We start from the raw sequence: 13,075 nt of genomic DNA, 5'->3' as shown, positions 1-13,075 counted from the left end.
TTCTTTCCTCCCTTCTCTCTTTCCTTCCTTCCCTCTTTCCTTCCTTCTCGCTTTTCTACCTTCCTCCCTTATTCCCTCCTTCCTTCCTTTCTTCCTTCTTTCCTTCCTTCCTTCCAAATACAACATAAGACACTTTATGTATACTCTAGGGAATCAGCCCTAGGATGAGCTAGTCCATACCTGGAACATAGAGTTTCTTTTCCTGCCATGGCAGTACCAGGTACGATTGACTGAGCAGATGCCCAGGGACAGGATGGTGACCCCTGGCAGGCAGTTATCACAGAATTTGTAACTGGGACCATGGAGATCATTAAAGCCAGATGTTCTTAACCCTCTCAGTGTCATGGACCCCTTCAGCAGTCTGGTGAAATCTCACACAACTGTGGTTTGCTACCTACATTCATAATTGAAGGAAATGCTAAATCTCTATTAGAGTTTAATAAAAAGAAAGATGTGATTTTTTTTCCCATCCAAGTTCATAGACTTCTGAAATGTACTCATTTAGGGGTCTAATGACTCCTAAATCTAAATGACCTGCTCATTTTGCAGAGAAGGTAATTAAGGCCCAAGGAAGGGACATACCCAAGGTCCCACAGTGAATAAAGGGAAGATCAGGATTGGAAGCCAGGCCTCTGATTCTAAAGGCATTGCTCTTACCAGGACCCCACCACCATCTCCTTCATTAAGATGGAAGTAGGGGGAGCTGCTTAAAAAAAAAAAGTTAAGCTCCAAAGCAAAGCATCTGGAGCCTTAGGCCCCGTTCCAGCCGGGCAGAAGGGGCAGAGGGTGCCCTGAGCTGACTTTTCCTCTGGCCTATTTTTAAAGCCCTGAACTAGGTCTATGAATAAACAGCTAGTTCCCAGTCCCCTTTCACACGAAGCATGACTGTGATAGACTTGAGGAGACTTTTGTATGTCAAATAATGCACTTCATAAAAGGGGAAAAGATGAATGACATAGGCCTTCTCCCAAGGGTTCTAGGGCACAAGAAACTAATTCACAAATAGCTTTCCTCTTTCCAAGTGATGACAGAATCACAGAATCTCTGAGCTGGAAGGTAGTCCAGGGGCCATTTCTGAACCCCTCCCTGAATAAGAGTCCCCGCCTCAATATATCCAAGGAGTCACCTGGCCTTCCCTTGAAGATCTCCAGGGGCGGGGAACTCACTTCCCTCAGTAGCCCACTCTTCTTTGGGGCAGCCTTAAATTATCAAAAAGTTTTCCTTCCATGAAGCTTAAAGCAGCCTATACCTAACCACCATTCCTGACTCTGCCCTTGGGGGCCAAGCAGAACATGTCTGATTCCCCTTCCAGGGATGACCTTGGTATAGGAAGCCCTTGCTAGGCCAGGCCCCTGGGCTCATAGATATCATACATATTAATGGTTCACATGAGAAAGTAGTACCTCCAAGCCTCCTCAAACCTGGAAGCTTGGAGAATGAGGGTTCTAGTTCAGGGAGCTTTTAGTCAAATCAGAAAAGCAAAATGGTTAAGAATCTTTCTCCAATGCCCAAGTCCACTTTCCTACCTGTGGAAGCAAAGCATGGTGAATATCATAACTGTACCTTGGGAGGCTCATGGGGGCTCTTACAAGGGCTCCATAGTCACCAATCTGCACACTAACAACCAGCCGGTCTCCAGGATTGTAGGTGGAGAAATTGTGGGTGATCCTTCGAAACTGGGTCACCCCAAGACACCCTGTGGAGCTATTCCTTTGATTAAATTTCTTGACCTCCTGTAAAGTTCTACTCTGAAACCTTACCAGATGGTAGAGATGACCCTAGATAGTCCAAGGCTATGGAAGTGGGTTGTAAACCCACATGAGTTTGCTGAACCATCAGAAAAAGCTTTGAGTGTAGGCCCAGGTAGAGGCTGTAGGTCTGTTTTCTGAGGACCAGCCCACCTAAGTCCAGAGAGGGTCCACACTAGACCTCTGACCACCAGGTGCTAAGTATTTTGACCTTGACAGCTCATGAACATATCTACTAAGTCCTGGAATAAGTAAATATCTGGAAAAAGTAAAACGAGATCCTATGACCAAATCACAGGCCCCTGAAATATTGAGTATAATTCTCTAATTTCAATTTTTTTTCTTATTTTCTCTTCACAAAGTTAAATGCAGACAAATTAATGGTTCCAGTTAATCGAGGCCTTACTTTCTTCAAAAACATGGATCAATACCCCCCATCCTGGGACTCTGCCTGGATGAAGGGGTAAAGTCCTTGAGCCCAGGGCCTTTTTTTTTTTTAAATAAATCTTCACGTTTCTCATTGCTTTGCACATCAGGCATTCAATAAATGTTGGTTCAGTTGAGTAATAAATGTTTGTTGAATTGAAACCCATCAGTGCAACCCTCCCGGGAGAAAAATCCCCTTAGAAATACAAACAGGATGTCTCAGCTCAAACGCCAGGCTGAGGATGATGGGAGTAGACTAGGGAATTCCTGTGTTTCTCCTTAGAGCAGACTTTGGGCACAATCCAGGATGGATTATTAGGTCATCAGTCCTTCAGAGACTCTTTCAGGATGGTGTGTAGGCACCAGGATGGAAGTCTAGCTGGCTGATGGTGCCAAAGCCCAGGGATTTGCAAGAAAAGGCCCAGATTATGGGAATGGCTGTAGCCCCAAGGAACTTCAGAGATTCTAAGGGAGTTAAGACAATTCCCTTTTCCTCCCAACACAAATTTGAAAGACTAAACAGAAATACTGCACAATTGCTGAGAGCAAGTGACTGTACTGGCCTTTCTCTTCCGATGGCCAGGTGGCAAGGTCTGACAATAGCTGTCCCAGCTCTGGTTATGGGGGTCAGAGCAGAGCTACATCCCTCCTCCTTTCTCTAGCCTCAACTGGACAACCTAGAAACCTCAGCACATTCTCTGGACCCCCAGACCAGGTGTCACTGGGATGGCAGAGGTGGCTGAGACTACTGAAAGTTCACCTTATTGCAGAGGAATTAAGCTCCGACCTTAAGTCAGGAGACCTGGGCTTAAATCTCAGCCCCAATGCTGAGTGTGTATCTTTGGGCAAAGCTGTTCACCTCTCCAAGACTCTCTGCTTCTGTAAAGATGAGATAGAATACTTTCATTATGAAGAGACCCAGTGCAAAGGATGGCATCTGGGGTACTATGTAACCTACAGCAAAGGGGCTAGGCTGTCCCCCAAGAAGGTGCAATCAAATATCTCTCTTAGCTTAGTATCCACAATGTACTTCCAAGTTACCTCACAGGGCAGTTGGAAGGAAAGCATTTTGTTAACCTTAAAGCACTATGGAGACGTGAGTTGTTATTATCAACACGTTTCCATTCAAGTCTGTCGAACCCAAAGGGTCTCTGCTGCTACCGGCTGCCAGCTGCTGCTACGCACCTCAGATATCCCAAGCTGGGATACTGAGGGGGATGTGGGAACAGCCTTGACCATCCAGACCTTCCTTGGCCACCCGGCGATGGGCCATCCAACCACTCTGCAGGGGGAAGCCTCCCATCCTCTGGACATCACCACTCTGGCCTGACTCAGTGGGCGGGGCTGAATCACTGGGCTGCATCTTCACAAAGATTCGATTGTGCAGGGCCCCAGCCAAGAGTCTACCGGGCCTCTCAGAGTAGGCATCCCTGTGATTTCCCCACTTGAGGGAGCAAAGCCGGGTCTGAAAGGCGACCTGGAAGCCTCTGCGGAAATTCCTGTTGAAATAGCCGTAGATGATGGGGTTGGCGCTGCTGTTGAAGAAGGCTAGCCAGTGAGCGAAGGGGAAGATATAGACGCTGACCAGGTACAGCTGCTGCTCGCTCAGGTGGCCGTAGTCAGTAAGGAGCAGCAAGCACCACAGCGGGAGCCAGGAGAGAGCGAAGAACAGGGCCACTATGATGAGCATGTGCACCACCCTGGCCTTCCGCCGGGACACGCGCTGCCTCTCCGTGGCTGCCTCATCAGGCTGCGGGTCCCGGGCCTTGAAGAGCTTGAAAGCGATGCGGGCGTACATGATGATGAGCAGGGCCAGTGGGGCCACGTAGATGTGGGAGAAGAGGACCGTGGTGTAGATCTTCCTCATGCCCTTCTCAGGCCAGGCCTCCCAGCAGGAGAAGAGGGGGTACGAGCGGTTCTGGGTGTCCACCATGACATGGTGCTCCTCCCGAGTGACGGTCAGAGTGATGGCTGATGGGCACATGATGGTCAATGCTAGGACCCAGATGATGGTGATGGTGACCAGGGCCTTCCTCAGGGTCAGCTTCTGGCGGAAGGGATGGACAATGCAGCGGAACCTGTGCAGAGGGAGAAACGGGAACAGATAAGGGTGGCAACACCCAAAGGGCAACAATGATAATTGTTCACCTTTTTATCTGCCCTTCAAGGCTCACAAGTAGCTTTTCTCACAATAACACTGAAATGGGTTGCTTCCTTTAGCACTTTGGTCAAACTTAAAGTACCAGGTAAATGTCAGCTATAATGGTAGTGGTGGTGGTGATAGTAATGGTTGTCATCCCCATTCCATCCCCATCTCCATCCCCATCCCCATCCCCATCTTCATCCCCATCCCCATCCCCATCCCCACCCCCATTCCCATCTCCATCTCTATCCTAATCTCCATCCCATCCTCATCCCCATCCCCATCCCCATCCCCACCCCCATCCCCATCTCCATCTCTATCCTCATCTCTGTCCTCATCCCCATCCCCATCTCCATCTCTATCCTAATCTCCATCCCATTCTTATCCCCATCCTCATCCCATCCTCATCCCCATCCCCATCTCCATCTCCATCCCCATCCCCACCCCCATCCCCATCTCCATCCTCATCCCATCCCCATCCCCATCCCCATCCTCATCCCCATCCCCCTGCCATCATCCCACCCCTAAGATCTGAGATTTGACTGCTATTACACTTTTGCCCATCGGAAACCAGACTGAAACCCTCTTTACTCACCACCAACCACATTCAAGACACTCTTGCTATGAACCCATTTTTTTAAATGGCTGTCTTTCTTTTGTGTGATACAGTGGAAAGAATATTGGATTGGGGTCTAAGGACCCCAACTCAATTCCCATTTCTACTACTGATGTGTGTTTTTATGTATGCAGTTCATTCCATTTCTTTTGGGCCTCAGTTTCTTGATCTATAACATGAGTAGGTCCCATTCAGCTCTAGACCCCGATCCTGGGCAAGTCACTGAACCTCTTAAGGCCCCAGACAATTTTGTACAGCTGTAAACTTTGGAGCAGATGCCAAATTACATGGGTCATTAGCATTTCCTCACTGGCAGCTCCCCCAGACCAAGGGAATAACAGTTCCTCATGAAACACAAGGATCTTATGAAGCCTGGCCTCTGGACCCCAGCAGCAGTCTTTCCTCCTGGGAGATTCACCAAGGGGTTCCCGATGATGGGAAACAGTCATGCAGCCTACTCACCTTTCCACTGCAATAGCGACCAGGGTGAAGATGGAGGCTGAAACTGACATACCTTGGACCAGACCACTTATTTTGCACGTGATGTTATCAAATGGCCAACCTGGAATGGCAGAGATCACAGGAGTGTGGATTTTAGAGCTGGAGGTGGCCTCAGAAACCATCTAGTCTAACTCTGCCTGCCCCCATTTTACAGAAAAGGAAACAGATCCCAGGGAAGTGCAAAGGGAAGGAAGGAACTAAGACAGATGACTAACACACTGAACCACAGGGTGGGGGTCCAGAAAGATCTCAGTGGGTTCGAAGGAAGCAGATGTGAGGTCAGAGGACTTGGGTTCAAGTCCCAGACCTGATGCTTACTACCTGGGTGACCTTACAGAAGGTACTAAGCCCCATAGACCTCAGTTTCCTTATCTATAAAAGGAGAAGATTGCACTAGATGGACTCAGAGGTCCCTTCCTATTGCAGATCTATAACCCTATGGGTACTGGATTGCATCAGTTATAACGATCTTTAATAGAGATCAGTGGACCGCTAGGTAGCACAGTGGATAGAGTGTAGGGTTTGGAGTTGGGAAGACTCATTCCTGAGTTCAAATCCAGCCTCAGACACTAGCTGAGTGACCCTAGGCAAGTCACTTCCGTAAAATGAGCTGGAGAAGGAAATGCCAAACCACTCCAGTATCATTGCCAAGAAAACCCCAAATGGCATCATGAAGAGTTGGACCCTACTTAAATGACTTAGGGCAGCTAGACAGCACAGTGGATAGAGCGCTGGTCTTGGAATCAAGAAGACTCATCTTCCTGTGTTCAAATCCCGCCTCAGACACTTACTAGCTGTGTGACCCTGAGCAAGTCACACATAAAGTCTTACAATGGGGAGTCATAAAATGAACCAAACAAATATAGGAAAGGGGGAATGAGGCTAAACAATAATTCATGAGAAAAAGATCAAGGGATCTTAGTTGCTGGCAAGCTCAGTAGGAGTATGGTGAACACGGTGGCCAAAAGCTAAAGTGATATAGGCCACACTATGATAGACAACACACTGTTTACAATGAGGTAGATGAGTCATAGGCTCATAGATTTAGAGGAACTTGGAGATCCTCTATAACAACTGCCCCACTTCATAGATGAGGGAATTGAGATCCAGAAAGTGGTTTGCTCAGGGTCACACAGGTAGTAAGTGGTGGAGCGAGGCGGGGATCTGGCTCCAGGTCCTGGGACATTCCCACCTCACCACTTTGGGTTGCCCTCTGGCCTGACAAACCCTACCTGCGGGTTGTGCTGAGTTCTAGGGCTGTGGTTTGGGGAGGGCATTGTATAGTGGGCAGCAGAGCATCATGGGGAAGGGAACCATGAGCGTCAGGCAGCAGGCTGGCATGAGAGCAGGGTTGGAAGGAACTGGGGAGATTGAGCCTGAAGAAGAGTGGACTTTGGGGCTTCGGGTTTTGGAAAGAGCTGTCCCATGGAAGGATCAGATTCCTGCTCGGCTTCGGAGGGCTAAGCCAGGGGCTGAAGCTGCAGACACCAATTGCAGTTGAGTAAAAGGAAAGATTGCCTAACAATTCTGGCAACTGAAAGTGAAAGAGGCTGCTGTGGGTGGGACAGGCTCGAGGAGCCCTTCCCCTTCACTGGAGAACTTGTCCCGTTTCACTGGAGAGACGCCAGAATAACAAGGATGGATTACAGAAAGCTGATCCCTTTAAACTCGTTCTTTGCTCTGCTTGGAGCCTTAACTAGAGCCTGGTGACATCACTGGTCTCCTCCGAAAAGGAAGGAGGAACAAGGACAGAGTGGGGTGACCAGAGCTTTGCCCAAAGCAAAATTAAAGGGCGTTCTTTCAGAAAAATAGAAGGGATTGAGTTTAGCACTTGGTTTGCATGAGTAGTCAGAAAGCAAACTTTCCAGAAGGCTCCTTCCCCCCTTCCCCGCCTGGCCTCCCTGGCAGCTTCAGAAGGTGAATTTTGTGCTTTCAGCCATTGGCAGGTTTGGGGTTCCTTGCCTGGGGCACCAAACTCTCTAGTTACGGCTCTGGTTCTGCCCTGACCTTCCATGGGACGGAGAGCAGAACACCAGCCCCAGCCTGCATCTGTCTCTCCCCTTGTTTGCGGCTTCGTTAGTTCTCAAGGAAAGCTAACCAGGCCCTGCTCAGTATCTTGCCTATTCAGATCTTACCACGCTTGGAGGCTGAGCCAAAAAAACTAAGAAGACGAGTCATACGGATAAATAAATCCAAAGCAGGTTCTGTACTCAGGTTCCCAAAGGGCAAAGCACAGAGATGAGCAGGGTCAGCTCCAAACATTTGTCCAATGCTTAGTGCATGTGGAGCACGGTGTGAAGGGCCCAAGAGAGCCCGACTTTAAATAGGATGCAGTTTTGATCTCTGGGAGATCTCTGTAGCCTCCTAGGCAGGGCAGCTAGGTGATCCAGTGGACAGAGTGCTGGGCCTGGGGTCAGGAAGGTCTCAGTTCAAATTCATCTTTAGATACTTTGTAGCTGTGTGACCCTGGGCAAGTCACTTCACCCTGTTTGCCTCAGTTTCCTCATCTGTAAAATGAACTAGAGAAGGAAATGGCAAACCGCTCCAGTGTCTTTGCCAAGAAAACCCCAAATGGGGTCAGGACGAGTCAGACCAAGACTGAACAACAAAAGCCTTCGTGGGGAAAAAGATAAGTGTAACTCGGAGGATCGTCAATTTAGAGCTGGAAGAGATATTAGATTGTATTCAACCCAATTACATTTTTAAAGAATATTTTTTCTGATTACATGTAAAGGGAATTTTTAACATTCATTTTTTAAAAATTCTGAGTTTCAATTTCTCTCCCTCCCTCCCACTCCTCTCCCTTCCCTAAGACAGCAAGCAATTTTATATAGGTTATGCATGTGCAATCATGCAAAAAATACTTTCATGTTAGTCGTGTTGTGAAAGAAAACACAGACCTAAAAAACTCCACAAAGATAAAGTAAAAAAAAGTATGCTTCAATTCACATTCAGAACCTATCAGTTCTTTCTCTGGATGTGGATAGTGTTTTTTCTCTTAAGTCCCAACCTACTTATAGAGGAATAAACTGAGTCCTGGAAAAGGGAAGGGGCTTGCCTAATGCCTTATACATGGGCCAGGCCTGTGATTTCATTGATATAAGGAGATCCTAATGAGGAAACCCCCTCCCCCAATACAGATCAACCCCTTGTTTTGCAACTTCTAGTCTTAGAGTCAATCAAAAGTTGTGACTTTCTTTGGGTCACATAGTCAGGTGAATCTTATAGACAGTGGGTGCTTAATGAATGCTTTTTAGATTGCTAAATTGAATTAGTTAAAAATTCAGAGACAGCTAGGTAGTGCAGTGGACAGAGAGTTAGGAGGATCTGAGTTCAAATCTAGCCTCAGATACTAACTAGCTGTGTGAACCTGGGCAAAGTCATTTAACTTTTATCACCCTCAGTTTCCTCAACTGTAAAATGGAGATAATCATATTACCTAGTTCTCAAGGTTGTTGTGAGATAATATTTGTGAAGCACTTTGCACAGTGCCTGGCATACAGTAGGTACTCATAAATGCTTATTCCTTCCCCACCTCCCTTTAGAGAAGATGAATGCCTTCCCATGCTGTTAATCGAACAGGCAGTGTGGATGCTATTCAGAATCACCCATGTGTCATCTCTGGCATGAGCTCCAAGACTGTGCTTCCCTGTCCCAGAGCCATCCCCTCCATGATGCCCCAACACTGTGTGGATTCTGCAGCATTGGCAGGCAGGTCAGAACACCCAGTTCTGAAGTGTTTGTGATTGTACCTCTAGGAGTCTCCATAATCCAAGCAACTGTTGGCACATCACACTTGCTCAAAAAACCCCAAGAGGACAGGACCCAACACGCCAGGCCAGATAGTGCCTCTTCCCTTCATGTCTCATCCTGGCTAAGACCAAGAATCTTATGGGGGAAGAGTCAGGGATGGACGGGCTACAGATCAGCTCAAGCTAGTCCAACGCTCTCACTTTAAAGAGGAAGGGCAAGGATTCACTCCTGGTCACCAGCTAGTGTCAGAGGTAGGATTCACACCCAGGTCTCCTGATTCCAAGTCCTATGTTCTCTCAAATGCTTCCTGTGTCAGTCAGTTAACAAGCATTTATTAAGTGCTTGCTGTATGCCTGGCACTGTGCTAAGCACTAGGAATAAAAAGAAAGGCAAAAACAGTCCCTGCCCACAAGGAGTTTACAGTCTAACAGCGATGTGCGTACAAGATACATAGAAGATAAATAGGAAGCAAGCTCAGAGGGGCGATGGAATGGTGGAAACAGGAGAGGCCTCCTGGAGAAGGAGGGATTTGAACTGAGTCTCGCAGGCAGCCAGGGAGCAGAATGTTCCAGGAATGAATGGGCCACAGCTGATGCAAAGACAGAAAATGGAAGTGTTGTGAGCAGAGAACAGCCAAGAGTTCTCTCTAGCTGGATCACAGACTTTGTGAGGGGAGTCAAGAGTAAGAAGACTGGGAAGGTAGGAAGGAACCAAGTTACGAAGGGTCGAACAGAAAAGTTGATATTTGATCCTGGAGATAATAGGGAGCTACCGGAGTTTATTGAGTGAGGGTGCGGGAGGGGGAGAGACGGGATCCATCAGACCTGCCCTCGAGCTTCATCATCTGTTCAGTGAAAGGATGGGAGAAGATGCTCTCTGTGGTGCCTTCCAACTCTAATCCAAGATTCTGTCTTCGTGTTTCCCAGCCATGGTCAAACTCGACAGCTTCTGACCCCGCTTCCTCAATACTAGACCTCTCTTATGGACCCCAACCCCTCATCACGCCACCCTCCAGGTGCCCCACTGTCCTCACTCACCTGTGATCAAGTTGTCCACAAGGGTGGTGGGCATGCAGAAGACACCCACCAGCAGGTCACTGACGGCCAGGTTCAGGATGAACATGTTGGTGACCGTTCTCATCTGCCGGTTCTTCACCACAATAAAGCAGACAAGGCTATTTCCCACCAGGCACATGAGGAAGATGAGGACATAGGCCATGATAAACATGGCCGCCATGGGCCAGGAGTGCTGGTAGTAGGAGAAGAAGGTGAGGTTCCCAGGAGAAGGCCCTTGGGTGCCATTCTCATTGTTGGCAAAGGATGAGTCATTGCCAGGTTGGGTGGTTCCCTCTAGAACCAAGGAAGCATGTGAAAGTCAAGAGGGCAGACACACAGAAGACAAAACCAGCCCTAAGGGCACATGATCTCTGTGGTTAGGTAGAGAAGTCTTACAACCCAGAAGAGTGGGAGCTTTCCCCACTTCCCAGAATAACCTTGACCGATTACCCTATCTTGACCATGCTCTCAAACTCTGGTCATCTCCCCCAAATCATAGGTTCGTCCTGCAGAGGTCATCTCATCCAACTGCCTCATTTTACAGATGAGGAAACTGAGACTCAGGTCATACAGTAAGGGACAGAGCAAAGATTTAAACCTTATTCCTCAGATGCCCATTTCACCACTCATCCCATTATGGGTCATTGGTGCCTTGTTTGCTTGATTCATCGACAACCATTTACTTAGCCCTTTTTCACCCTTCTGGGCATCATGGTGTAGAAGGACAGTGATAACCTGAAGAATGTCCAGGGTGGGGCAATCAACATAGGGAATGGCCTTGAGTCCATGTCATATGGAGGAACTGGGGATATTTAGCCAAAGAAGAGAATACTGAGTCATTAGAACTCAAAAAGGGGCAGAACTCCATCTCTGTAAGATCTCAAATTTAAGATAATAATAGCCAATGTTTCTATAGCACTACATTACAGCACTTTACAGTAATCATCTCATTTGATCCTCATAACAACTCAGGGGAGTAGGTACTATTTACCCATTTTACAGATGAGGAAATGGAGGTAAACAGAGGTTAAGTGACTTGCCCAGAATCACACAGCTAGTCAGTGTCTGAGGCTGGATTTGAAATAATTTCTTGACTCCAGGCCCAGCACTTCATCCATTGCACTACTTAGATGGAGTAGGCACAGTGGCGTGCTGATAAATGTGTAACAAGCAACTCTCAAAACAAAATGTACGCATGTACTTTTATGTTTAATCTGCATTATTAACATTTTCCCTATCACTGTATCAAATGTAAACAATCGACAAAACACTAAACCAGGCCCTGATGTGTAGCCCGCCGTATCTTGTGAGCAAGCTGGCCGAGTGACAGAGCGGACAAAGAGCTGGGCTTGGAGCCAGGAAGCCCCGGATTCAAATTCTGCCTCAGGTAGTTACTACCAGTGACATCCAGGTCGGGTTATTTAGCATCTCTCTGCCTCAGTTTCTTCATCTGTAAAGTGAGGAGGTTGGACTCAATGGTGTCCATGGTCCCTTCCAACTTTAAATCTATGCTCCTTTGCACCCAGGCCGTGCCCCTTGCCCCTTGCCCCGCCTGCTTTTCTTCTTCCCCTCCATCTCCTGGGGGTACCCCTAGCTTCCTAGTGCTCAGCTCCAGTACCACCTCCTCTTCCTTCACCTTGAAATTTCTCAGTATTTATTTGTTTATTTATTTTTTTTTTGGTGAGGCAATCGGACTTGCCCAGGGTCACACAGCTAGGAAATGTCAAATGTCTAAGGCCGGATTTGAATCAGTATTTATTTTTTGTTGACATCTATGCACATATTGTTTCCAGCCGTGAGAACTGAAAGCAAGGATTATTTTTTTTGTCTTTGCGTCTCTAATGCCCAGCTCAGTGCCAGGCCCTTAATAATCTAATCAAGTGAGTTAATATGTAAAGTACTTTGCAAATCCTAAGGTGCTTATTATCATTATCCGTATTAATAATAATAAAAGTTCTTGCTGAATTGAATTGAAATTAGCTGCTAGGGCCTTCCCCTTGCACAGGAAGAGTGGGAGTGGAGGGTGGGCATGGGGAAGGCTGGGAGTTTCCTTTGTGCTTGGATTGTAAGGAATAAGACCAGGTTCGGGAGTGTGGGGGAGCTCCAGGGAGGCTGCTAACTGGTCATTTTGTAGCACTAAGGAAAAGCTGCCTTGGGCATCTCCAGGGGCTGCAGGGCCTCCCTGAGATGCCAAGAAAGAGGAAACCCCTCCAAACCCCTCCAAGCGCTGTAAGAAGTGGCTTTTGGTGGCCCCCTGCCTTTCTCTTTGCCTACCCTCCTTCCCCAAAGCCCAGCATCCTTCTGGCTGAGCCTCTCCATCTTCCTAAGGGTGAAATCAGCTTTGGGGTAGTGCTGGTCCCATCTTGTGGCACCCCCAGGACTTTCTTTGGGCTCCAAATGAGAGCCAGCCCCAGAGGCTGCCAAGGGGCTCTGATGTAGCTAGTGGAGGCCAGAGATGGAGCAGGGGATTGAAAGCAGGGAGGTAGAGTGGGGAAGGAGGTAGGATTCTATTGCCAGCCCTGCCCCTGACTCACCCCATGGCATGGAGCCATAGTCATTCTACTGTTCCATGACTCAGTTTCCTCATTAATGGAGAGAGAATTTCCCTTCTGCAGGGCACTGACCAGCCCAGTAAACCTCTATCCCCTCTTTATAGCATGGAAAGAGAAAAACAAAAACAGTCTACCACACTGAAATGGAAGAGACTGAGATTAGCCATCAGGACCAGGTTCTGACTGCCAGGGCTAAGAGTAGCAAGAACCTTCAGAGAAGGAATTCCTGGATTCCTTTCCCTGAGGGAACTTCATGAGAAGTTCCGTTAGAGCTGAGAAGG

General features: G+C 47.8%; 1 protein-coding gene across 1 annotated transcript; it reads right to left on the bottom strand.

The window, feature by feature from the left end:
- Positions 1–3,360: 3,360 nt before the first annotated feature.
- NPFFR1 (neuropeptide FF receptor 1) lies at positions 3,361–12,794 on the bottom strand. The gene is made up of 5 exons (XM_027840606.1): positions 12,777–12,794; positions 12,517–12,681; positions 10,225–10,540; positions 5,396–5,495; positions 3,361–4,252 (listed from the first exon to the last, which is right to left on the bottom strand). Exons 1-5 carry the CDS (start codon positions 12,792–12,794, stop codon positions 3,361–3,363), a joined length of 1,491 nt encoding a protein of 496 aa, XP_027696407.1.
- Between the last annotated feature and the right edge of the window lie 281 nt (positions 12,795–13,075).

The sequence above is a fragment of the Vombatus ursinus genome, unplaced genomic scaffold (assembly GCF_900497805.2).
Source record: "Vombatus ursinus unplaced genomic scaffold, bare-nosed wombat genome assembly UNPS02014847.1, whole genome shotgun sequence".
Lineage (NCBI taxonomy): Eukaryota > Metazoa > Chordata > Mammalia > Diprotodontia > Vombatidae > Vombatus > Vombatus ursinus.
This window is presented reverse-complemented; position numbering and strand designations above follow the sequence as displayed.

What these genes read in the sequence shown, in the direction of transcription:
- NPFFR1 (XM_027840606.1), bottom strand. An exon ending in TGTGGACAACTTGATCACAG is followed by an intron (nt 5,496 to 10,224) that starts GTGAGTGAGGAC and finishes CTGCCATTCCAG; the next exon opens with GTTGGCCATTTGATAACATC. An exon ending in GTCGCTATTGCAGTGGAAAG is followed by an intron (nt 4,253 to 5,395) that starts GTGAGTAGGCTG and finishes CCCTCTGCACAG; the next exon opens with GTTCCGCTGCATTGTCCATC.